This window comes from Talpa occidentalis, unplaced genomic scaffold, assembly GCF_014898055.3.
Source record: "Talpa occidentalis isolate TD23 unplaced genomic scaffold, MPIMG_talOcc4v2.1 talOcc4.16, whole genome shotgun sequence".
Classification (NCBI taxonomy): domain Eukaryota; kingdom Metazoa; phylum Chordata; class Mammalia; order Eulipotyphla; family Talpidae; genus Talpa; species Talpa occidentalis.
Genome location: NW_023601653.1, coordinates 12,583,425 through 12,607,923, shown reverse-complemented (window position 1 = coordinate 12,607,923; position 24,499 = coordinate 12,583,425). Strand labels below are relative to the sequence as shown.

The 24,499-nt window shown below is 38.5% G+C and overlaps 1 protein-coding gene across 4 annotated transcripts in view; it reads right to left on the bottom strand.

Annotated features, from left to right (window-relative positions):
- Window positions 1-4,198: 4,198 nt before the first annotated feature.
- Window positions 4,199-24,499, bottom strand: part of IGF1 (insulin like growth factor 1) — a 73,535-nt gene continuing 53,234 nt past the window's right edge. For 2 of the 4 annotated variants that reach the window (XM_037513763.2, XM_037513765.2), the window contains exons 4-5: window positions 23,430-23,481; window positions 4,199-10,450 (exon numbers count right to left, since the gene is read on the bottom strand). In XM_037513763.2, coding sequence (XP_037369660.1) covers window positions 10,425-10,450; window positions 23,430-23,481 — 78 coding nt within the window. In that variant the 3' untranslated portion in view covers window positions 4,199-10,424. The remainder of the gene's footprint in view (window positions 10,451-23,429; window positions 23,482-24,499) is intronic. The other 2 variants (XM_037513764.2, XM_037513766.2) reach the window with 1 other exon arrangement.

The window sequence follows — 24,499 nt, the reverse complement described above, 5'->3', positions numbered from 1 at the left end:
ATACAGAGAGAAGGTGGTGCTCCCATTTGAGAAAAGCCATCTGGATGGATTCGGGCTGACTGGGGGCAAGCTGATGCTTAGGTTAGGGAGCAAAGAGCATGGAGGGAAGAATTAGAATTACTGCTAAAGATGCTACTTGAAGCAGAAAGAGAAGAGAGAAAACAACCTGGCTTCCTCCATCGTCTTACCCTCCATTCTTTGTCAGTGTCTCCTATTAGCCAACCTGTCCCAGAAACTAGAGAAGACAGATACTGAGAACTGTATTAACTTGTGAAAAAAGGGAAGATGAAAGGGAATGGTGGGAAATAGATATGAGCGCAAGCTGTGAGCAACCAGTACATTCTGGCATAAATATGTATGAAATTATTTCACTGTACCTTTGACGATGACAGTGATGTCTACAGATGTCAGGAGAGTCTCTCTTTCTGAATGAACTTTGTAGCAGAGGGTGGCAGAAAAAATAAGGAGAAAATTTTAGTCTTGTCTTAAACTGATCTTTGAGTATTTTAGGCTCTATAGGGATGACTGAAATAGAACTTCTGGGTCAAATGAAGTGGAGGTGCACAATTCTGGGTATCATTGTATTGTTTTTTCTCTCTGGCTGCTGTCTCCTCTCTCCAAAGGAACACTCATTTTCTATCTACGCCCCCTCCCATGCTCAGATTTGAAGTTGGGATGGACAGTTCCATCTTTATGGGCTGGGATGAATAGTGAATATGACCCCACACCCCTTTTCCATTTGGAGAGAGAGATTCTCCTCACTGTGTCTTTGGGAGGAGGTTGAGGGCGAAGCAAGGACCGCTGAGTAAATAGGCCAGGTAAAGCTAAGAAATTATAGGACAGTTTCTCAATTTGTAACTTTTCCGCTTGTAACTATTAAAAAGAGAACACTCCCTTTCAGGCCACATTTCCTACCTTATGTGAAGTTCAAGGTCAAATTTGACTTCTGCTGTACTGCTGTAATTGTCTCAAATGCAATTTACATCTGTTTTTGTTTTTAGTAATTGCTTTATTCTTTTCAAAATCATCTCATTCCTTCACAGGGTGAAGGAAAGAACAATTAGAAACCAGATGTTGTAGTCACTATAACCATTATCCTTTATTGGCTCCCAAAGAGGTTTAATCTCTAGCTATAAACAGGTGAGGAAGGCACTAGCTTCCCTCTCAGCTTTACCTTCTAGGATGTCTGAGAGAGGGTGGGGAAGGCCATCCACCTGCCATAATGACCCGGGGAATTTCATAATTGTGTCGAGCCCAATTTCATAATTGATTCAACCTCATCAGCAAATATTTTGTGATAAACCATTTAGTGTCCCTCCCAAAGTGAAATTTGTAGTTAATACTGATGTACATAATTTCAACAAAAATCAAAATAATGCCTGAACTGTAATATAAAATGAGAACTATTCTATTAAAATAAAATAACATGCCGGATAAGATAGATGTACTTAGCACAACTCTATTAAAAACATAATGAAATGGTCAGATACTGAGTCCTCTGCAGAGAGCCATGAACGTGACAGCTGAAGTTGACTGACACAGGTGATGAGTGGAGAGATTCAGGTGATGGTCAGCTTCCCCACTGGTGTTTTCCTAAACAGTGGCTCAGACCTGCTAAAGTTCCTGACAATATAAACTACAAACTTCCCCTTGAATAATGTAGTAATTGCTTCCTCAGAAACTTCAGCCTATATTAAAATCATGCAATTTTTTTTTTGTTTATAAATAAATTGGAGTTGTAAATTATAAGTAGGTTCATCACCTGAAAAAAATGTTTGGAGCCCTTACCTGTGCCTAATAAATGCCAGTAATACCCTCTTCAATTGTAGTGACAATCCCACAGCTCCCAACAATTTTCCAAAATGCCCTCTGGAGCCAGCACTGTAGCTATTGGAATCCACTAGCATGTGCTAACTGAGGCACTTTTGAAGAGTAGGGACTACCAGAATATGGGACTCATGAAATTTTGGGTTGTGAGTCCACATTTTGTCTCTGGGAGCCTTGAGACCATACTGACTTTTGATAAGCTGCCAAGAGAAAAATCAGTGAATTTTTTCCAGGGCTTCTGGAAAGAGTCTTTATGATCAGCCTCTAGTTTTACTGGCTTGGAAATGGTTTATTCCTGGATGGTATCAGGACCCAAGATAACCCCTGTGTCCCTGTAGTGTCCTGAGGTGGCTGATGTTATGTACACTATGAGAAGGGCTCTCAAGAACTGACATTGCAGTGTAAGCAAGTGGGTGCATGGCCGTGGGGAATGTGGAACGGCCAGTTGGATATGTGCTGGTTGGACAAATGTGCTTATCTGCATGAATAATGTTAAACTCAAAGGTAGAGTTAGCTGTGTTTCTGCCTGTAGCATGTAAAACTAAATTGGAACAAAATTGCATCAGTCAAAATAAGGAGTTATTCTTATGTCTTGATTGGACTATGATTGGTAAAGTAGAAAAAAATGCAGGTTTTGTATCCTCAGGCCCAGGTTGGAACTTGCCCTGCCTGCCTATAACCATCGGTGAGTTAAATAGTGTTTTTGAGCATCTATTCCTTCATTTGTAAAATGGGTCCTAAAATAGTGGCCAACTCCTGGATTTTTATGAGGACTAATGAAATAATTTAGGTAAACTACTTGGCAGTTACTGACCTGTAGTAAATACTCAGCAAATATTCACCATTGTTGTTGTTGGGGTGATGGTGATCGTTAATGATACATATCTTATAGGAAGGGGAAAAATAGTACTTTTTAAAAAAGGCTGTAATTTGACCTAGATGACCTTGAAGAAAGGCAGAATTCCTTTTAGCACCAGAATTTCTCTTTTGTTTTGGGGAAAAAAAACACATTTTAGATATATTCAATAATAAAAGGTGAGCAGACCTTGTCCCCATCCCCATCCTGGGCAAAGCTGTGTTGGAGGAAGTCTGCCCTGCAAAAGAATAGAATTGGTTTCTAGCAAGTTTGTTTTAAGGGAGAAGCTGAAGGGTTAGTTTAGAAGTGGTTCCTGGGGGAGGTTGTAGACAAGAGGGAAGGGTTTTATTAAGATGACAGAAGTAGCAGCTAGAAATTCCCTGGTGGATTTTAGTACCAGTGATGTTTGGCATGAATTGGCAGCTGTTTTTTGTATGCTTAATTGACTCCCACTTTATCATCCACTAAACCTTCTGTGAGAGACGGTACTTAGATTAATTAACCAAACGTGAATGAAAATGAGTGTCCGGAGTGGCGAGGAGAGAGAAGCCACACAGACAGAAGAGCCAGGCCACAGGACGTATGAGGTGTTAAACGCAAACAAGAGGAGGAGGCCTGAGAAATGTTAGCCCAAAGGAGACCACAGAAGTCTTTGAGGGAGCCCAGTTGGAAATGATGGTGAGTTGCATGTGGGAAAATGATGAAGAGAAGGTAATTATTATTTCCTTAAAGCAAAGCATAAAATTTGTGACCGTTTTCACTTTTGGGTGACTTTCCAAAAAGCTCATGGAGGGTTTAAAAAAAAAAAACAACCAGGAAAATTAAACATAAAAGGAAAATAGAATGAGATGCTTTTAAACATCAAAAGGGAACAACAAGGTTACTAATATTGTCACTTTGTGCATCTGCAAATGCTCTGAGCTCAATTTTCATGGTATCTATTCAATTCGTGCCATAATCAGAAAGGTTTATTGGAGCAGAAACTTAATGCTGAGAGATCACATTCTTATAAAATCGTTGGCTATGGGATGGAGGTGATTGCTACTTGTACATTATGTACCCTGTATGATAGATGGAAGTGATTACTACTTGTACATTATGTACCCTCTATGATAGAACATTTTTCCCCAAATGCTTTGTGTCTTGGATTGTAACTTGCTGTTGGGCTTGAGAGAATGGGGTCAGTTACTTAAACCTGCTTTATTGTTAATGCATATGTTATACAATTCATACATCTCTTAGTTTGTAGAAGTTCTCTGAAACAAATGTATTTTTAAATATAATCTATAAATGCCATAAGATATCTCCATTCTGGTATATGTTAGTTTCATTTTTGAGAGGTAAGATTTCATGTTTATTTGTTGCAGTGAGCTTAATTAATGAAAGTGCTGTTTAACAATAGAATTCTTCAGGAATGACACATTACAACGACGTCCAAAAGAATCAATCAAAAGAACCAATTAATCAAACATGATCGATTTTAATGTAATTACTAAAGAAAGATATATCATTTTATTATGATGCTTTAACCATACATTTTCAAAATATGCTTATTAAACAGTAAATGTAAGATAATGATTCAGTTAGTTACATTTTTAGAAGTCATTAGGATTGATATTTCTCTGCCATAAATGGATTGAATAATAATTTCAAATACAATCAGAGTTAATTTAATAAAAATTATGCTTCTGAACTAAGACATAATGAATGGCCAATCATTATTTTCTGATTTCAAAGTGGTAGGGAAAATTAATTCAGTGTCTGTAAGTTCCTTTGTCACACTTGGCCTGTAAGTGCGACGAAAACATATAGAGCAAAACACATGATGTAATCCCACTTCTTGTAGTTCATTAACTCTTAGCAAAGAGACATCAGACAGAGTCTTTGGGACCTTTATGTAAACTGAATACAAGCTGCATGATGTTGGAAAGTTTTTTGATATTATGAATAGACATTGTAATAATATACAGACATGATAAGAGATGTGAGTAGATGACTGGCTTGAGGTCTGAGAATCCCTCTTGCAGTGTGTTTAGCAGCAGGTACAAGATAAATATCCAAACAGAATCAGATTAAGGGATTAACAGAAGTGACTTTGCTATGGGTGGGTGAGAAGGGTAAGTGGGTGTCTTGGGAGGGATTTTAGAATTTCCTACTTTAACATCAGAGCATTTTGGGTAAAAGAGAATGAATAATATTTAATTTTAGGATAGAGTAGCCTGGGCAATTAATAAAAAAACAGATTCTAAGGATTGTGAAAGGTTGTTTTGAAGGTGACAGGTCTCAGCGGGGTTAAGTAAAAGAAACTATCTTCATCTTAACTCAAATTTCAGTTGGGCAGTAACATTTGGACTTTTGTGTTCTTTTTCAAATTAAAATTCTTTTCCTTGAAAGGCCATATCAATGACAGCTGAAGAATGGGGAGAAAGTGGGACCATGTTAACATCATGTGGACTCATAAATTAAGAGAAAACATGTGAATGGCCCTTACAGTGGTCTCATATCTAGAGCTTCAGCTTGGTCAGTCCTATGTAAAATTTTGAGCCAGATACTAAATGAATAGAGACTGGGAGGAAGAAAGACAATTTCAAAAATCCCCTGGACCTCTGTATTATCTATGAGAGGTTTCCTTAAAAAAAAAAAAAAAATCTTTCACTCCAGACACCACTGGGGTATTTAAATTGATATCTTTATCCTGTACCATACGCACTTAAAGCTTCAGACAATCTTTTCATCTCCTTTATTTTTTTTAAATATAAATCACACACAAAAAAGTATTCTATGTATCAGTTTCTAATACCTAACAGGAAGGTCTTTTAGGATATTAAAATAGCGATAAGCAAATATGTACTATATGATTAAACACTAGCATTGAAAACAAACAAATAAATCCAAAACAAAGAATCAACAAAATTTTCCTCTTTTTTTTTTTTTTTGCCCCCTCAGATTCTGGATTTTTGATTATTGCAGGAGTGAGGCATAAAGAATCACAATTCTTCTATTTTAAAATTTTGAGATAAATGATGACATAATGATGTAAAAATCAAATTTGTCTTTTGAAAACATCCTGATGGGGAAGTCCAGGTGATTTGAGTGGGAATTCTCTTTCTTATCACAAGAGTCAAACAGGATCTGTTTCTAATAAATTAGTACAATCTTTTAAGATTAAAAATAGCAAAAACATTTTAAATAGTCTGATTATAGCTTCAACAAGTCAAACATACATTTCTATCTAGCCTATAGTTTTAAAGAGTCTATGTGGATTTAACTTATCATCCCTCATTCCAATATAAAAAGAAGAAAGAACCAAGTCATTTTTGAACATTAAGATATTCATAAAGACTGTATAAAGTAAAAAACGGAAAAAAAAAACAAAGAACAAAACAAAAATATCTTCACAGATTGTTAGCCATCTCTTTCAACAATTTCTCATAAATTCTTCTCTTTCCTTATCAGTAGATAACCCCCATCTCATAAGGAAATACTTTTCAGCATTTACCAGTGAGATCAGTGATTGCTTTTTATGAGAGCTTCTGCTCTTTGAGATGTTTAGATGAAGGGAGACTATCTGTATAAACCAGTAAATGCCAAAGAATTACTCAAGGAGGGTGTGGCAGAAGCTGTTTTTAGCAGGTGAATCTGTGTATTTTTTTCCTTTTTGTTTTTTTTTTTCTCCATTTGCTGAATATCTGTCTTAGGGCAGAGAGCACAAAAAATCAGTAATGTAATGATCTTTTTCTTCTGCCATTTGCTGATGAGTTTTTTTTTTTTTTCCATTGCTGTTCCGTGCTCTTGATCAAGGTGTACAGATCAGATAATATATTGCTAATTTTGCTGAGTTTGAGAGCCAACAAATTAATGCAACCTTCAAACGTTAAAAAAATTTCCATCTTCTGCCCCTGCACCCCCCAACTCATAATTTGGTGGACAGGATGCTACTGGTGAGTGATAAAATGTTGAAAGGTAGTGGTGGCTAGACCTAATGCTATTTTATTAAGCCATCTATCTATAGATTTGTTGTTTTCATACTTTAAAAAAATATGTCTATGCTTTCTTTTTTTCTTTTTTTCTTTTTTTTTTTTTAGTCAAGTACTTTCTTAAAGAAACAATAGCACCACATTGGCATAGCTGGCCAAACAATAAATGGGAAAGCAAAATGTGCTACATCTTCCATTTTAAGCGTTCTCCCAAGTGCAAAACCTAGTTATAGAAGCTCTGAAGCCACAGTGCATGAGTTAGTTTTATCTACACAAATATTGACATTCTACGGAGGGGAAGAATTCTCAAGGGAGGCCAGGCTTTTTATTTCTTTAATAAGATTTTTCAAAGAAGTGATTTTTTTTCTCAGTTTCTGGTGGACTCTCAGAAGAGTGTGAATTTGACTCTGTGTGTGTGTGTGTGTGTGTGTGTGTGTGTGTGTATGTGTGTGTGTAGGGTGGGTTTGGGGAGAGTTTTCTTTATATCCAGAGGAGCTGTTTCTGGTAGAAAGATGCATTAGGACTCCACTCCTTCAGTGAAGTCCCCTCATTTTAAATTGTTCAAATAATATTAGGATATTAGTTGGGGAATTATTCCATATTGTCAGTTCAGGTGGAAATAAGCTGATGAGCTGAAATCTCTTTCTTACCAATATTTACACTTCTTTTACAAACATTTTGAAATACCCTCATTTTAAAACTCTAAAGCAAAACTTATAAGGTTTCAAGTTGTGAGCTTACAGATGCTCCTGGCTGTCAATCCTGGGTCATTTTGCTGTAGGCATCATTTTGTCAATCCTGCTCATTTTGCTATAAGAGTCAGCTGAATTTTGGAATGCATATCAATTTGCTTTCTTGTTTCAATGTACTTGAAAAGAAGATAGTTGGTTCGTATAATTTGTTAATTTTTAATTAGTTGATTTATGATTGATCCAGTTGGGGATCATGTGTTGGAAAAAGTTAAGAAAGACAATGTGATTTTGCATATGGAAGTTTTCCTTACTGGGGCATTTTGGCTATGAGTAGAATTTTTAAGTAAATGAAATAAGCCATAGACACTCTTAGAGTTACCATATCCAACAACATCTGGAACTCCTGCATCTGTAGAAGATTGCATGTAAAGTGTGGCAAGGAGTCAGTGACTTTAAAAGATACTCACCAGGAGAAAGAAATAAAAATCAGAGGGGTCCAATATCTCCTTTCAACAGAACCCCTTTGGGAGACAGGGATTAGAACAGCATTGAGCATGCTGAAGGGGCCCAATTCAATGTTGTACATAGAATGCCTAATGACTGAGCAGGGGTACCCCACTAAATGAGATCTTCCTTTTGTCTGTGTTTGTAGATCCAGGAAGTTGCTCTTCCCCAACCCCCTGGTCTCTGAATCTTAAAGAGAGGCGGTGGGATGAAAGCTAAAGGTGTCATTTTTGCTTTTCTTTTGTTTCCTATACACTTTCCAAGAATGAAAGAGATAAAATTTGTATAAAATAATCAAGCCTGGGGTGCGAAGGCAGATAAAATCATCTGAATGGTGGGTGACTCATTGTTCTAATAAAATCTTGATTTGGAGACAGGAAGCATTTTTAGGGCCACCATGAGCCCATCTCACCACTGGCTGCTCTTGATATCAATTGTCATTTGAACGGGTAAGACGACCCTTCATCCGCAGAGGGCAAGACACCACTCTCCCAAGTGGACATGAGGGAAAATTTTGCCGCTCAACTAGCAACTCTAGTCAAGTGTATTTTAACAAAAAATTAAAAAAATAATATGTTTATGTATATACAGCCCAGATAAGAGTAAAATTCATTTAAGAAGGTAATTTTGTGACTTTTTATTAGATATTATTTCAGCATTTTAAAAGTTAGAACTTTTTTTTTTAAGATAACCTTACAGAAGGAATAGGTGTTTTCAAAGGAATAGATTATCATTTATAATATTAAAAGAAGTATTACAAGATTCCTAGTAACTGCCAGGAAGAGTTGGTCAGTGCTAACAAATGGTGTAATTTAATCACTCTTGTGTGTAGAAATCTTTTTTCCCCCTCCTTTATTCCTGCCTTTTCTCTCTTTTTACTTTGTATTCATGAATCTGAAGGCAGAATTCAAAATCAAATTGTACATCAAATGTTTCTGACTTACTTTCAAAAGTGTTTTAAAAGAGAGTTGACCTGTTAACTCTTACCAGCGGGTTAGTTGGGTAGTTGGTTGGGCATCTGCTCTGACAAGAATTAGCATGCCAGGGCCATTTGACTGATCAGTTCTGTAGCTGTGCTGTGGAGGGTGTGTTTATAGAACTCCTTTGCATCTCAGCAACTCAAGGGCTCTGACCTTGAACTCTCATAGCAACCCAGGATAAAAAGCTAGACTTCATCTTTTTAATCCTCATACCACCCCTTTGAGGTAGGTAGATGGCATATTGCCTCCATTTTGCAGATGAGGAAACTGAGGCACAGAGAGGTGAAGTGACTTGCCCAAGATCACACAGTAGTGAGTCCACGGCCAGGCTGGCAGATGTTTGTTTCCTCAGCAAGAGAAAGAAACCAGGACTGTGAAGATTCCTAGCCTTCCCCTTTTCTACTCCTCTGGACTCACCAAATTTGCACCTGTAGACATCGTCATGTCTTAAGTTTCTCTTGAAAGGCATCATGGGGGAACGTAGCCTTCTTTCCCAAGTGGATGGATTCTCAGTACCTTCCCCTCTGTGTCATCTTTGGCTCCAGGCTTCCTCTTTTGTTTTGCTTTCACCTTTTACCGTTTTGACCAGACTCTTTCATATAACAAACTACAAAATAGCACCATTGTACTAAAAAACAGAATTTTACATACTGTTTGATATATCCTGTAGTATGCTAAATTTACATAGTGCTCTATATGGAAAAAATAAACAGAGAAGTCACTAATCAGGTTGCACAAAAACTCATCATTTGAAAGAACCCTTGAGAATTTGAGACTTTCTGTGCTTAAAACATAAGCCCGAAAATGATTGGCCTCAAAGTTGCAACTATTTGCATTTTTTTTTTTTTTTGGCAAGATGTGGAAAAATAAAGCTTTGTGTCTAAAATAAATGGGCCTACTTATATTTGGTACAAATGCCATGATGGAGTCTTGTGGGTTAAAAACTGGTGTGCTACTTTGCTTGCCACTGCTATGGAGGAGGCCAAATTTGGCAAATATAAAAGTGATGGAGGTGAGAGAGGATGGCAGTGGTGGGAGAGATAAACAAGGTTATCAGACACTGTTAAACAATAGCCTGTATTGTGTAGAAGGAAGTGCAAATAAAAAAATTAACAAACCACTCATACAAGGCTGCTGAATGAATGGCTCCAGCAGGCAAGATTCAGAGACAAATTTAGTGCAACTGGATCTCTACAATACCCATGCATTTGTGGCTTTTGAGAGGCAGGGACTAATACATATATATGTATATAGATGCCTATATCTATATACATATGTATATTTTTTTCTCTATAGAACATTATTGATAAAGGATCAACAGCAATCTACCAACTCCAGGACCATTTTTGCAAGGTGCAAAACTTTTAACAATCACTCCTAAAGACAAGGTTGGAATGTTTACTTGCGTATTTCATTGGGGGGAATGCCCATCTTTCTTTTGAAATGTTATCAATCTTATTTTTTGGTAGGTCTTCTGGTGTTTAACAGGTAACTCGTGCAGAGCAAAGGGTCCTGCCGGTGGCATGTCATTCTTCACTCTTCAGAAAGGTCTTCCTACATTCTGTAGGTCTTGTTTCCTGCACTCCCTCTACTTGCGTTCTTCAAATGCACTTCCTAAAAAGAAGGAAGAAAACATTAACTTGATGGGGTTTTATGGACCTTAGAGATCACTAAGACCCTAGACCTAAAGAGGTTGAGACGTTGGGGTGGACTCAACGACAATTCCTGGAAATGTTGGGGGGAAAGGATGTCCTGAACAAACTCCACAAATAGGTTTTATGGACCCTACCCCCCACTCCAGACCAAAGCAATCCAAGACACCAAGGACTAAAGATCCAAAATGTCATCACCACTGAAGGAAGGATTGCTGGGAACTGAGGATGGAGTTAAGGATCCAGGCTTGGTATGTAACAAAACATGTAGGCCTTGGGGTCCCCTGAAAGTTTTTCAATTTCAGCGGGCTATTGGGGTTCCAGCTTAGTGGAAATGGTAGGACACATTCACCAATTTTTCTCTCTCTTTCTCCCTGAGTTATTCATTTCTTCATTTCTCCTTTTTGTAAATAAACCCTTTATTACCCTTTTGTGTGTACCTGCAGTTAAGTCTCATTATAAGTCCCTTTTAAGTGTGTGAGTGAGGACCCACAGTTAGGCCAACCCAGTTCACTTTGGGGTTGCCCTGTAACAGAAATAGTACATGTATTTTCTTATTTGTGTTTTGCAGTTCTACCTGGAATAGTATCACTAAGTCCTTCATAAAAGCTCGTTAGCACTTTTAGGAATGGACAGTCAATATCCTGTATGGACTTAATAGAAGGAAAAGGGCATTATTGTAAAAAAAAAAAAAGTTTTATTAAAACATCTTGCTTAGTGCCCCTGGAAAAAGCTGGTGGAAAGAAATCAGAAATTTGTAGCATAGCTTGAAATACCATCTGTTTAAGATCTTGGTACTTCGCCCCAAAGATCATGGGGTGACATGTACAATAAGGTCACTAATTTCCTTGAAACATTTCATTTCTCAACTGACCCTGTTGATGAGAGTGTCCATCAAGGTTCCCTAATGGGTGTTATGAAGGATACCGCCTCTCTGCAAAATTTCTAGCCACGTTAACTAAGAAGTATAAAAACACACTGAGAAAGTTTTGAGGTTTTTTTTTTTTCTGTTTAAGTAGCATTCCAGCTAGAAAAAGAAGGTTTTTTTAGAATCAGGGTAATTTTTAAACTAGGAAAATACTTAAGAATGAAATGGTGACACATTTTTAAGAAGTCACATAAGTGTTTAATTTCTAGTTCTCTTCTCAAACCCAATTAATCTCAAATTTCCAGAAGAAAAAATTTCAGGTATCTCCTATGCTTCTCTCTTCAAATTCATAAGGGCTATAGCAAAAAGGATTGAGTTAGATTGGCCGACCACATAGAACTTATCCTTTGTCCCCAACAGAAATCTTCTATTTTCTTTACTCTCAGAGCAGAGGTATAAAGTGTAGGGTCTGCGCAGAGGCATCCTCTGTCCTCTTTCTGCTGGGTCTGTCTCAGCACTGCTGCAGAGTCAGGGGCAGAAACGAAATGAGTAAAAGCCCAGGCTGCTCTGCATAACACGGCTCCCGTGCACACACGCTAAGGTGGAGGCCATTCAAAACCAGCTGGGGTGTCGTCTGGTTTGCATTTGGCTCTCTTCCCAGGCTCTCACATGTGACTTCTTTGTTGCACACAATGACAGTGACAAAACAAAAGCACTCAGGGGTTTGGTCTCTGTTGCATCTGTTACTTTGCTCATTGTCTTAATTTAATTACGCTGGAGGCCCTTGACAATGGGTGGCAAGTGGAGGCATGCAGGAGCAGCCCCTGGGCTGGCACCCACCTGCAATGCACTTCTCGAAGGGTTATGAAACTGTCCCACATTCAGCCAAGCAAAAACTTTTCACTTCAACAGCTTGTCCAAGACAAACAAACCAGCTAAAACTGTTCCTAGTATGCAACTAGACAGATTTCTGAAAGGAAAACAGTAGTGAGTAAATACTGTTTTCTATTGACACCAGGGAAGGTAAGAGTATTATAAAAAATGTCTATCCTCTCGCTTCCCCGGGTCGGCTGAGGAAATGGATCCTCTGGAGGGTTTGCCAACTGATCATTGAGAAAGATTTAACTTTGATTTATATTATCACACAATTCATACCATACATACATAAAGGATTCATTCACATTCTCTTGTTATCTCCTGACTCTCATTTTAACTCCTGGTTTTCCAAAGCTATCCACAAACTTCTTGATTAATAAGATCACTGAGAGCTAATAACAATGGCAATGATAATAGTCTTGATGAACACGTGCACACACTTCACACAGTCATCTTCCCAAATCCACACAACTACCTTATGAAGCGATGTCTTACGCATCTGTCTCAGACAATCTGAGTCTCGCTAAGATTTAGTGACTTGCTTGAGGTCACAAAGGAACAAGCAACAAATTGATAGACCCGGGACCACAATAAAACAATTATTTTTATAAAATAACTATCTCATCACTTGGAAGTTTCACATGATGTACTGGGCACAGTGTTACTTAGGTTAACTGCATATGTTTTCTTGTTTCATCCTCATGGTTCACTTGGAGATGTATCTTAATGTCTTGCTCATTTTACTTTTAACAAATCAGAAGGCTAGAAAATCCAAGCAACTTGCCTAATTTCTTGCAGTGGAGTCATGATTTTGCTGGGGAGCTATACCAGTTGGTTCTGATTCTGGAACTCCCCAGTTAGTCATTCTGCCCTTACTGCCTCCCAAATGGTAAACAATATTGGGTGACTCAATGTCCAAATCTTGTTCGAATAACTATAATTGATAATGTCACAAGCCTCCCCTGATCCCAGATGGTGGTAGATCTAATTTAGAGCATTAGGCAAGCCTCTAGACTAGGGACTGGGTGCTCTCCCTTAGCCCCAGCATGAGCTGCACCCCACTCTATGGTCATTGCTAGAAATCTAGCAGCCCAATACTCAGCTAATCCTATAGATATTATAAGCCTTTCTTTTCTCCCCTTTATCTTTATGAGATTTGGCCTGAGAGAATCTAAAGGAAGGATGAAAATAGACTCTTTAAATTTCAGGCAGGAAGCAGTGATGTTTTCAACAGACTAAGTTTCCACTCCCACCCACTCCAAACAAGTTAAGTATTGTGTGATATAAGGGCTCAGAGAAGTCTGGCACCCTATAAAAATGTGGGGAAAATATTGTCCACCACAGTACAGTAGCAGCCTTAGAGTGCAAAATGGGGTGGGGGAGTGAAGAACAGTGGCTGATAGGAGAGATGATGCAGGTGTCAGTTCTTTACCTGTTGAAAAGGATGTGTTCTCGCTAATTTTCTGGACTGGCTGTGGAGGAGATTTAGACATCTCAATTATCAATGTTGATATCTCTCCTTCAGAGAATTATCAGTTCACATTTTAGGAGAGTTAGATTGGCCTTTTACCTTGGGGAGCCAAGCATTGTGTTGTGATCTACGTGAGCTTTGGGATGTGACTTTTAAAACCAAAAGACAAGGTGTGTCTCTGGAGAGACTTGTGCACCTGCTCCAGTCGGAGGGGCTGGTTCTTTGCCTAAGAGAGAGGTAGGTAGATCGGACACAGTGTTGGTCTGTCTAGCTTCTTGTCTTTGTTTTTCCTGCAAACTATCTTGCCCTACCTTCTAGTTCTGGTTATGGTGGGAATGGTCATTTTCCCCATGATGATGCTCCCCTCCGGCCATAGTGAAGGGGTTCAGGACACAGCTGTCTGCCAGGTGCAAGACTGGTTGCAGCAGGGAAACTGAGGCAGACCCATTTCTGGGAAAGACTAGACTCCTTCACTGCCCTCTGAGGACTCACCTCAATGGCTTTGCTGAATCCTCCTCAGCCTGTCAGCAGTCTAGCAGGCTTCTCCCCACCATCTCTTCCTCTCCCTTTCACTTTCTTAAATTTCTTGCCAGAATTTCCTTTTCCTTTTCTTTCTTTTTTTAAATTAATAAAGTCAATTATTTTATATACTTGCTGGTTTTTCCAGTCTAGGTTTTCCTCCCTCAGGTGTGGTCACCATAGTTTTCCTACCACAGAGCACCCAGAGTCCTCCACCATCGTTGGCCTGACGTTGTATTCTCACAGCTTGCCCAGACTTCCCCACCCTTTCTTTCCTACATTCTTTCACGCAAGCATTTCCCCTAATAGAATCCTTGCTCACGTAACCTACTCTCCTCTCTGCCTCTTGGAGGACCTCGGCTGGTACACTTGGCTTGGATCCCAGTCCCCACAAGGAACTGTGGCACCTTCCACAAGTGCCGCTTTGCTCTTTCCTTCTCAGCTTCCTCTTCTGGAAGATGACAGGGTGGGAGAACATCATTCGTGCTGCAGGTGCTCACCCTCACACACTCACAGGGCACGGAGAGGTTTCCACAGTGTGTACAAGAATTGACTGTTTTGAGAGCCCTTGTGAACTTGATTTTGTGAACTTGATTGTTAGCAAGGTCAGTCTGTTCTGAATTCTGTGCTGTTGAGTCCACGTTGGGTCTACTTTCGTTAGAGCACTGATATGCTATAGGGTAAATTTTGTGCATATTTGTTCCACCACTATAAAGTCAGCTTCTGGAGAGCAGGTAGCCTGGTTTCTGCACCTCTGCACCCTCCCACATGCATGGTGCTTTGCAAAAAGCAGCACATTAGAAACTGCTTGTAAAATTGATTTAAATGTCCTGCAGGAATGGTGGCAGAAAGCTTAGGTCGGCCGCAAGTCTTGCACTGCTTCCTATTTCCTGCTGTCCTTTGCATAATGACCAATAAATAGCTTAGAGCTCCTTCTTCGCAGGGTTTACAGTTGTCAGCTAGTGGGGCAGTAAAGAGGGGATCATGCTCAACAAAATATGTCAGAAAGAAAAAGAAAAATACCGGATGGTCTCACTCATAGCAGAAATTTAGAAAACTTAAATAAAAGACCAGGAAAAAGACTAATCAATACAAAGTAAAAATCAAAATCAACAAGCAACTATAAACCAGAGACACACTACGGGGTGGGGATGGGAGGGAGGGGCAGGGAGAGGAAGGACTAGAGTCAAAATAAGGGGGTGGGGTGCAATTGTATGGGGAATATAACCAAAATGAAAATGCATACATTGTGCAAAGATGAAAATGATGCAAGAATTATATAAAATAAAATAAAATAAAATAATAATAAAGAAAAAAATGCGGGACAGAGCAGTGCATGGCAACACACTGAGTCCATCTTAAGTTTGGATTCGTTCTGGCTTCTTGTTAGAGCAAGATGTTGGCTGGGCATTTAGTCATAATGAGTGTAAATTTTCTAGCCTGTTTCATGGAGATAATTGTAGTATTTACCCGATAGACTTATGGTGAAGATTAAAAGAGGTGATTTGCTGACACCCCTATCCCCTGCCCCTCTATCTGTACTTACTGTTCTTAAAACACCTCATACTAAGGTGTTGCCCTGTCTGGCTACAGAAAAAGTGGCTATGTACAGGTTTCTAGAGCTCCATTGCATGCTGGGATAGTTGATGTATACCCCCCTTTTTTTTTGCTGGAGAGTGGTATATCCCTAAGAATCTCCAGGAATTAGGGAACTTGTATTTGTTCCATCATTAGTTGAAGATTGTCCTGATTTAGCAATTTTCTTACTCTTCAAAGGCTACTACTGACTCTATTTTAATATCTCTGCCCATGACATAAGAAGTCACTACCAAAATGGTTTAAAACCATGGGAGAGTAAAGAAAACCAAATGCTGAAGGATATTCTCCCTCACAGGGAAGAGGGATTTATGTCGCCTTTACAGGTTTTGAGGGGTGTTGTGAAATACTTCAGGGTTCAGGGCTGCTAAGATTCTTGGTTTTCTGGGCAGCTTGCTTAGTTTGCTGTTTGTGTTTATGTTACATTTTTAAATTAAAAAAAAAAAATCATGCACACTATTTTTCCCAGAGGGAGCTGGTTGTGGAATTGCTGAAAGGTTCAGCTGTTGTGGTATTTAGAAAAGTGAACTTCCAGATTCTGTTAATTTCACTGATACGTGCTAAAGATTCAGCACACTCTTACTAAAAACTGGATTGATTGTTTTGTGTTTTTTTTTTTATTCTCATAAGCCTCTAAAATGCTATTGTTTCATCTGACATACAACTTAGGTGAGAGTACTTAAACTAGTGTGTGCAGTAATTCACACTACAGTGTTCTGGGGTGATGAGAGGCCTGGGTTTTTACCTTCCAGTGTCATTTCAATGCGTGAGTGATGAGTTTACGGGATTAGTAGGAAAGGGTGTTTCCCTTTCGACTTGTTCTTTGTGTGTGTGACAAATCTGGGCAGAACATTTGAATGCTGTGTTCTAAATTTTCCTCCTCACTGAATTGAGAGAAATTTTGGAAGTTTGCAATACTCTTCTGAACTTTTAAGATGAACAAAATAACGTTATGACAAGTTAAAGTGATTTGCATCTGTTTGAGGTTGATGGCAGGGTTCAGCATACAAGAATAAACACACAGGTTGCCAGCCAGTGCTTTTCCAAGACAGAAAGTGGCACAAGAACAATTCATGTGTGTATACAGTTCTAAAAATCAGAATTATTGCCTTGTGCCAAGAGCACATCTACCTCCATTCTAGCATTTTTTTGAAGAAGGAAACAAATACTGTTATTTGCAGAGACACACTAGCTTCCAATATCCAATAAGGAAAAAAAATCACAATGATAGTATTCTGTATTTATCAATTCATTTATACTTTTTGGTTCTTCTAGTCCTGTTTTGCCTCATAAACTATGTAAGCACACCACACAAACACTATGACATAAATATTCTGTGTTCCCAAGTCTTCAGCTGTCAACTGATGAGGGGTCTTTACCCAGCCCCCAACCTGCCATGGTCTTTCTCCTAATCACTTGGAATTTTTGTCTTTCCATAATCGTTATCTACAGCTGTGAAAATAGCACATCATATTTTCACAGATGGCAGGGCAGGTTGGTCTTTGATTACTTGACCTCTTGGAGTTGGCCAGCTAGAAAGCCCCATGCAAGTGTTTATATATTTTACACAGAATTTTTACAAAAACTTTTGGTATATGTATCCCAGCTTGGAAGCCTAGGTTATTTGACTAGTTTGGGTTCAATGTAAAATTTTGTAGTCTCTCATAGGGAACTTTGGGATAATTTTACCAAAGAGAAGAGTTATCATCATGCTCAGTCTATCATAGGTCTTGCTTTTAATATCCCACCTTCCAATGGAAACTCTGACAATGTCAGTTAGAGGAGCAAGAATTAAACTTATAATAATAAGCCACTTTCATATTTTTTTTCTAGAAAGAGAATGACATAGACCTTATCAAATAAATATATATATATTTATCTGATGCAATGGGAATAAAATTGTCTGGCAGGGTGAATAGAGGATGTTACAGGAGTAAGCTTGAGGAAGGAGAAAGTGGAGAAAAGGCATTGGATAGTCTTTGCCAATAATCTACATGGGATGCTGGAAGACAGCACTGACTTTTGATTGTGCTGAGTTGAAAATTAGACTTGAAAGTCTCTAATGTTACAAATTGGTTGTACTTGAAAGCTACTGGTTTTTGATTTACAAAGCTGGTCTCTACAGCTCAGAATGGAAGTGGTTGAAGTCTCTGGACCCTTGGGTGGTACAATAGAGAAAAAAATCAACTTCTTTATGCCCCTTCAATGGACCTCCCTTCTTTTCTTGAATAATATTTAGAACTAGAACCTGAGCCTTTGGGAGACAAAGGAATCATGCAGTTGAGTCCTTTGAATGATGATTAGCTTTTACAAAAGAATTTTCATTTACTCAAAGAATAGTTGGGTAACCCTATGTCCCTGTAATTTTGGAAAATCACTCACCACCCTTTCTCCCAAATTCTTAGTGGGTGAAGCAATGATAGCATACAAACACATGTGTACATATGCACACACACAAAAGAAAAAACTTAAAAACTACTTGCTATAGTGAATTACAGATAGTAATGAAAGACACTTAGAATTAAACTTAGTTGGATGCAATGTTAGTATCCTTATTTCTATCAAGACTCTACTTTTTCAAAAGAATTAATACCTGGCCAATGCATCATAAAACCATAACCAAATTAGTTAATACAGTAAAGATGGGGATTTTCTAAAAATATTTTCTAACTCTTGTTACTTTTCTAGCAACTTTTCTGAGCTATCATTGAGTTCCTAGAATGGTAAGAAATCTTAGCTGTTCTCTAGAAGTACCAGACATGAATTCATAAAGCCCTAGTCCTAGTGTTATCAAGTCAATGTTTTTCTTCTCAAGTTTAAGCATATATTTATATTTCTAAATCATCTTTTTTTTTGGCTGTTAGATAAAAATGAAGTAGCATCATCTAAAGTCGTTAAAGAAGAACTCCAAATATGCAGGCATCAATGATAGGGTTCAGATATCAGTAAGTCCATTAAAGAAGGAGAAGCTGATTTTGACTTTGCAATTTCAGAAGATTAATGACCACTAAAGCATCTTTGCTAATCTCAACTGGTCCTTCTTTAAAAGTGGATTTGTTCTGCTTTGGTCAATAAATATTATCTCTGATTTTCAAAGGAATCAGCAGCTCAACTTTAAATGGGCATGTATAAAACTCAAGCTATTCTATGGTGCATATTCCAAATGTCAGGAAAGGCCATTCTGCATCATCTAAAATGATTTATCTTTTCATTACTACCAAAGACTTCCATTTTAATTTCAGACTCATTTTTTTCTTTTGGATTAAAAATTAACTCCATGTTATCAAGTAACTATTACAAAACATCCTATTCCCTTCACATGAGCAAGTACACAGAATAAGCCTCATCCTTCCCACAGATCCTAATGGGCTTGAGAAACTGCAAAAATTATTACTTATTAAGACATTGTTTCCTGATGGTGATTGGTGGGAAGGAAGTGTTCAGGAGACAGAGAGTAGGGGCTTTGGGGACCTCACTTCTTTCCCTTCTTTTCCATCTTTACAACCTAACAGTACACACATTAGAAGCTGTATGAGGTTTTGTTTGTTTTGAGATGTTTGAAAGAAGATCAAATGCTTGTGAAAGTCACTAGATTGGCAGCCCTCGAAGCTGAAGTATCCCGGATGCTGTGTGAGCCCGGAAATATCCCACATTTCTATTTATTTTGGCAATTTTACTTAAAACTAGCGAGAGCTGGAGTTCAGGCTGCAATTAAAGTTTCCCTAGGCACCATGAAATGAAAACACATATTACATTTGATTTTAACTGGTTGAGAAAAATGGTGGTTTTCTGAAAGCTCATTCTATGACCTCAAAATAAAAATTAATAGTTCTTCACGTGAGAGAGGAAGGCTACCATGTAGGTTGGAATTATTCATAGAAATGGGACTTTCTGAGTTGGAAAAGTTCTCGTGTCACTGAGTTTTCCTGTCAAATTCTTGAAATCCTATTATCATGTCACTGAAAAGCGCTGGCAGAACTGGGCTTGAAGTTTCTGGTGACATGAAATCCACTTCCACTTGAGAGATCCATTTCTTTTTTAGATGGCTTTAATTTTCAGAACTAGCTAAAATAATATCAACTAAAATTTTAGTAGTGCTTACTATCTACCAGGTATCATTTTAAGCATAATAAAGCACTATTATATATATACACGGGGAGTATAACATGTATAAACACATGTTATATATGTATATATATATACACATTGATATACACAAATACATATTATCTCAATAAATTCCCATAGTAACTATATGAGGTAGTTTCAATTATTACCCTAATTCGACAGATGATGAAATGGAAACACAGGGAGGTTATATGATTTGCATGAGGCCACACAGCTTGTAAGTGGGAAGGCCAGGATTTGAACCCAGGCTTTCTGGCCCTAGATTCTATATTCTTAACCCTTCTGTCTTATTGCCTCTTCAATCTTTATAATTTTTGTACATGCTTAGTTCAGAGATTTGCACATTGTAGGCATTCAATAAAAAATATTTTTCAACAATTTTATTTTAGGATAATGATTCTTTATGTATTTCCATTCACTTTACATATCATCATCAATTTGCCCTAAAAGAAACAGTTAAAACAGTAGAATTTTAAGTTATGATTAATTATCTCACTATTTTAAGGAAGTTCAGTGGGTAACTATAGGTAAATAACGTTTACTATAAAGTGCTAAATCAGTTGCCACTTTTAGTAGTAGGCCCTTGAACTCTTTCAATTTAGTCTAGAGACATAAACTGTAACATGTAAGACTTGTGTAGGTGTGATTCTTTTGCCTTCCCTATATTAATGGATAAGAGAAATAAATTCATTTCAGTAGTGCTACTTATTTTTATGGTTTAATTACTACTACTATTCACTTATCTATTTCACTCATTTGTCCATCCATCCATTTTTCCATCCATCCATCCATCCATCCATCCATCCCTCCATCCATTCCTCCTTGTAGCATCATATGCCAGGTATCACTCAGTGCTTAGTATTGATACTAGGAAAGAGGCCATACAAAGACAATTATTCCTATTTCCTTAGTCATATTGTTCAGAAATCACATGTAGGCACTCAAGATAATTGCTTTTGAGTTGATAACACCATTCTGAAAAGAAGTTTGTTTTAATTCAGACTCTGGGAGTTAAGCATCCTTTAACTACAAATTTCTATTGCCTTTTTCTTCTTTTTAAGTCTTTGCCTTCCTTCTTAAATTAACTTTATCATTGGATATAATTAAAGATTATCCAAAGGCTTGATGTGTAATTGACATTTACTCAGTCATCAATGGAAGACAGAAGAGAAATCTTGAAGGAATCTTTCCATAGAACCTGAACCATCCATTTCTCTGCTGAACTGTGGTCCTTTGAAGAGCCATCTGTGTTTGTAGGCTACTTTCATGTGGTGCTTGCAGTAGGTATTGACCTGACTACAGGCTGGTCCTAGCATGGATGTCTTAGCAAAAGTCAGCATTTCCCAAATAAGTTAGCTGACCAGGTGCGCCAAGATGCCAGCCTAGACTTTTGTTCGCTTTGATAAGCCAGGATCTATTGCAACCACAGCAGCAGTGCTTGGCTCCCATCTGGGACTGAGACATGATTCTGATGGGAACTTTTTCTCTTGGGTTGAGTATTTCATCCTTTATGTTATATTATTTTATATCCTGGATTTTCAGTGAACCACGGAGGAAGGGTAACCCTGAAACAGAAAACCAGGCAAGGGCATGAAGGACCCAGGAGAAAGAAGTCTCCCTTTTACCATAAATGTTTTCAAAGTTGGATACTTGGTTGAAATACTTCAGTTCTTGGTTTAGTAATCTTCTTAGCCCATGTCATCATTAGCTTGGCCGTGCACTTTTCTTTGAACCTACTCTCAGCTCTCATAATTTACAATTTGGATGATCTTCAGATATTTTGCTTCATCATCTATGAAGATGCTTGCCCAAGCAATTAAATCAAAGAAGCTGATGCATAAGATCTCTAAGACCTAAATTTTGTGATCTTACATAGCTTTATTTAGCCTGGGGGTCATCCAGGACTTTTGTTCTCATTCATGCCTTTCTTCCCGGTGGGAAAATGTTAAATATATGAGACTTCATAGGACCATTTTTGCTCCATCTTTTCCTTTTGGAACTTTCTTTGTCCCTGTTGATGATGTTTTGTTCTCTGCTGGCCAGAAGGAGGGCTGCGTAAAATTTAAACACATCTTTACCCATCTGGATCTTAGGATCCTTACCTTTAAAATGAAAGGATTGAGCCAAATGATTTCTGAGGCCTTTTGCAGCTCTAATATAACATGGTTATAGTATTTCTATGCAGCAAAAACTCACAGGATTTCAGATCTAAAAATGTACATGTGTGTGTATGTACGAGAGAGAGAGAGAGAGAGAGAGAGAATGGAATAAGAAATGGACACCAGAAGTCTTCTGTAAGTGGCTCCATTGTGTCCCCCTGACCCCCATCCCCTTCATGTGTTGAAAGAAGCCCTAACTATCAGTACCTCAAATTGTGACTGTATTTGGGACAGGGTTTTTAAGATAAAATGAGGTCACAAAGGTGGGTTTTTATGGAGGGATGTCTTATAAGGACCTCCAGTATGACAGGTGTCCTTGTAAGAGGAAGAGATTTGGGCATCCAGGTATGCAGAGAGGGAAGGCAATGTGAAGACATAGGGAGGAGAGGGCAACTTACAAACCAAGATGTGAGGCCTGGAAAAGACCCTCCCTCACAGCCCTCTGGAGGAGCCAGCCCTGCCGACATCTTGATCTTGGACCTCCAGCCACCAGGAGTGCGTGCAAATAAATTTCTGTGTAAGCCCTCCAGTCTGTGGTACTTTGTTATGGCAGCCTTAGCAAACTAATACCTCCTTTAAATCTGATTCCAAAGTGCAAAAATAAATAAATAAAAAGGAGTCAGTGACCTCTTCTCATAGGTTTCCTCACAGGCTCACACACACAGGCATTTAGGCAAATACTGAATGCCCTTTGGCCTGAACCTGGACTTGACTAAGAAAAGGAAGAAAAATCTGGGAATTGTTATGACACAATTCAATCTTCCTGAGAATTTTGGGCTAATATTTAACTCTGGACATGTATTGACATGGGCAATTCTCCTATAATAGAGTCACAAAACATTTAAAAATGTATGTAAAAGGAAGGCCTGATTTCAATCTTAATTTTTTAGCTATGATTCTTATTTAATGAGTTTTGGAGGGAAGAGAATACTCTGTCTTATTTGCCCCTTTAATCATTTTTATTCATTTTTCATTCTTGCCACTTTCTTTCTTTGGACTTTCTTGGCCTTGACAGTTTTGTTTTCCATGTTTCTTAGCCACATCCTACAACCGGAACCGCCTTCTCCTTGCATCACACGCATTATCTAACCCCCCAGGCCTATTTTTCTTCATTTCCTCTAGCCACTTCCCAATTTTCTTTATCGCTGTGTCCTTTTCTCTCATGGTCCTTGCCTCTGTCTGCTTAGTCCTTCTCTCCTCCATTGTCCTTTTTTGCCTCTGGGTTCAGAATTTCTAGCTCCTCTGCTCTTTCTTCTTTCCTTTGATCTGCTGACTTGCTTCCGTCCCTCCATCTCTTCCCCTCCTGGGTGTTCCTGTGGCCCACCTTTCCTTCTCCTCTGAGACTTCGTTTTCTTGTTGGTGGATGGGGGCTGATACTGCAAACATCACAAAAATAATTGCATTGAGAACAAGCGGTTCCCTCGGTGTCCCGGAAGACAGAGTCTCTGCGTCAGCCCAGAAGCCCGGGCTCCGTAGGATGCGGGAGACAAGATTGGTGTTGGAGAGGAACCTGGACCTCAGTCACTAGACTCAACATTCCAGAACTGCGGGACTCATGTCTGACCCCCACCTCCCCTCCCCAACTAATAATGGAGAGGTCACCTGGGAAGAGAAAGAATTAACCTGCCTTCACCCCTTTAAGCACACTTTTCAGCCACATTCACCGACAAGTCCCCTCCGTGGTCCTTGCTCCCTGACTCACTCATCAGCTACTGTTCTCTGTGCACCACGTTGTGCCAGTTCCTGCCCATCACTCCAGGTGGTTCTCTGGGATCACCTCTTTGCTAAGCTCCTCCCCCACCCCCTGCCCACCCCCATCCACCTCCAGCTTCAGCTGTGGTCAGGGACCAGGCAGACAGCAAAGGTCACATTATGAAGGGCTTTGTCTCTTATTTGTACTCTCTGCACAGTGCTGGTTTTGCCTCCAAAGATTAAAACCACAGTTGTTTTTTTTCTGCCAAAAATCCCCAAGGAAACTTAAATGAGAATTTTTTCTTCTCTACTCATTCTTGATTGTTTCCTTTCTTCTCCTTTACCTTCTCTTTAGTTCTCATTCTTTCTAATTAATGACTAAAATTTGGCCAGACATTTATTTTTTTTCCACTCATGCACTTACTCATTCATTCAACACAAATTTATCAAGTAACTAATGTGTATCAGATGATGTAAGCCCTACAGATGGTGGAGACAGTATCTTTAAGGCTTGTTTAAAGTCTAGCTCTTAGAAAAGACACCTGCAGATTTTGATCATTAGAAATTTCTAGGTGTTTTTAGAGCCAAATAGAAATGTGTATTTTTAATTTTTTCTTTAAATTATGTTGGACACTGGATGTGAATTTCAAATAGTTCCCATTTTAGAGTAGGTTTTTCTTTGCACCTTTGGAGAATACCAGG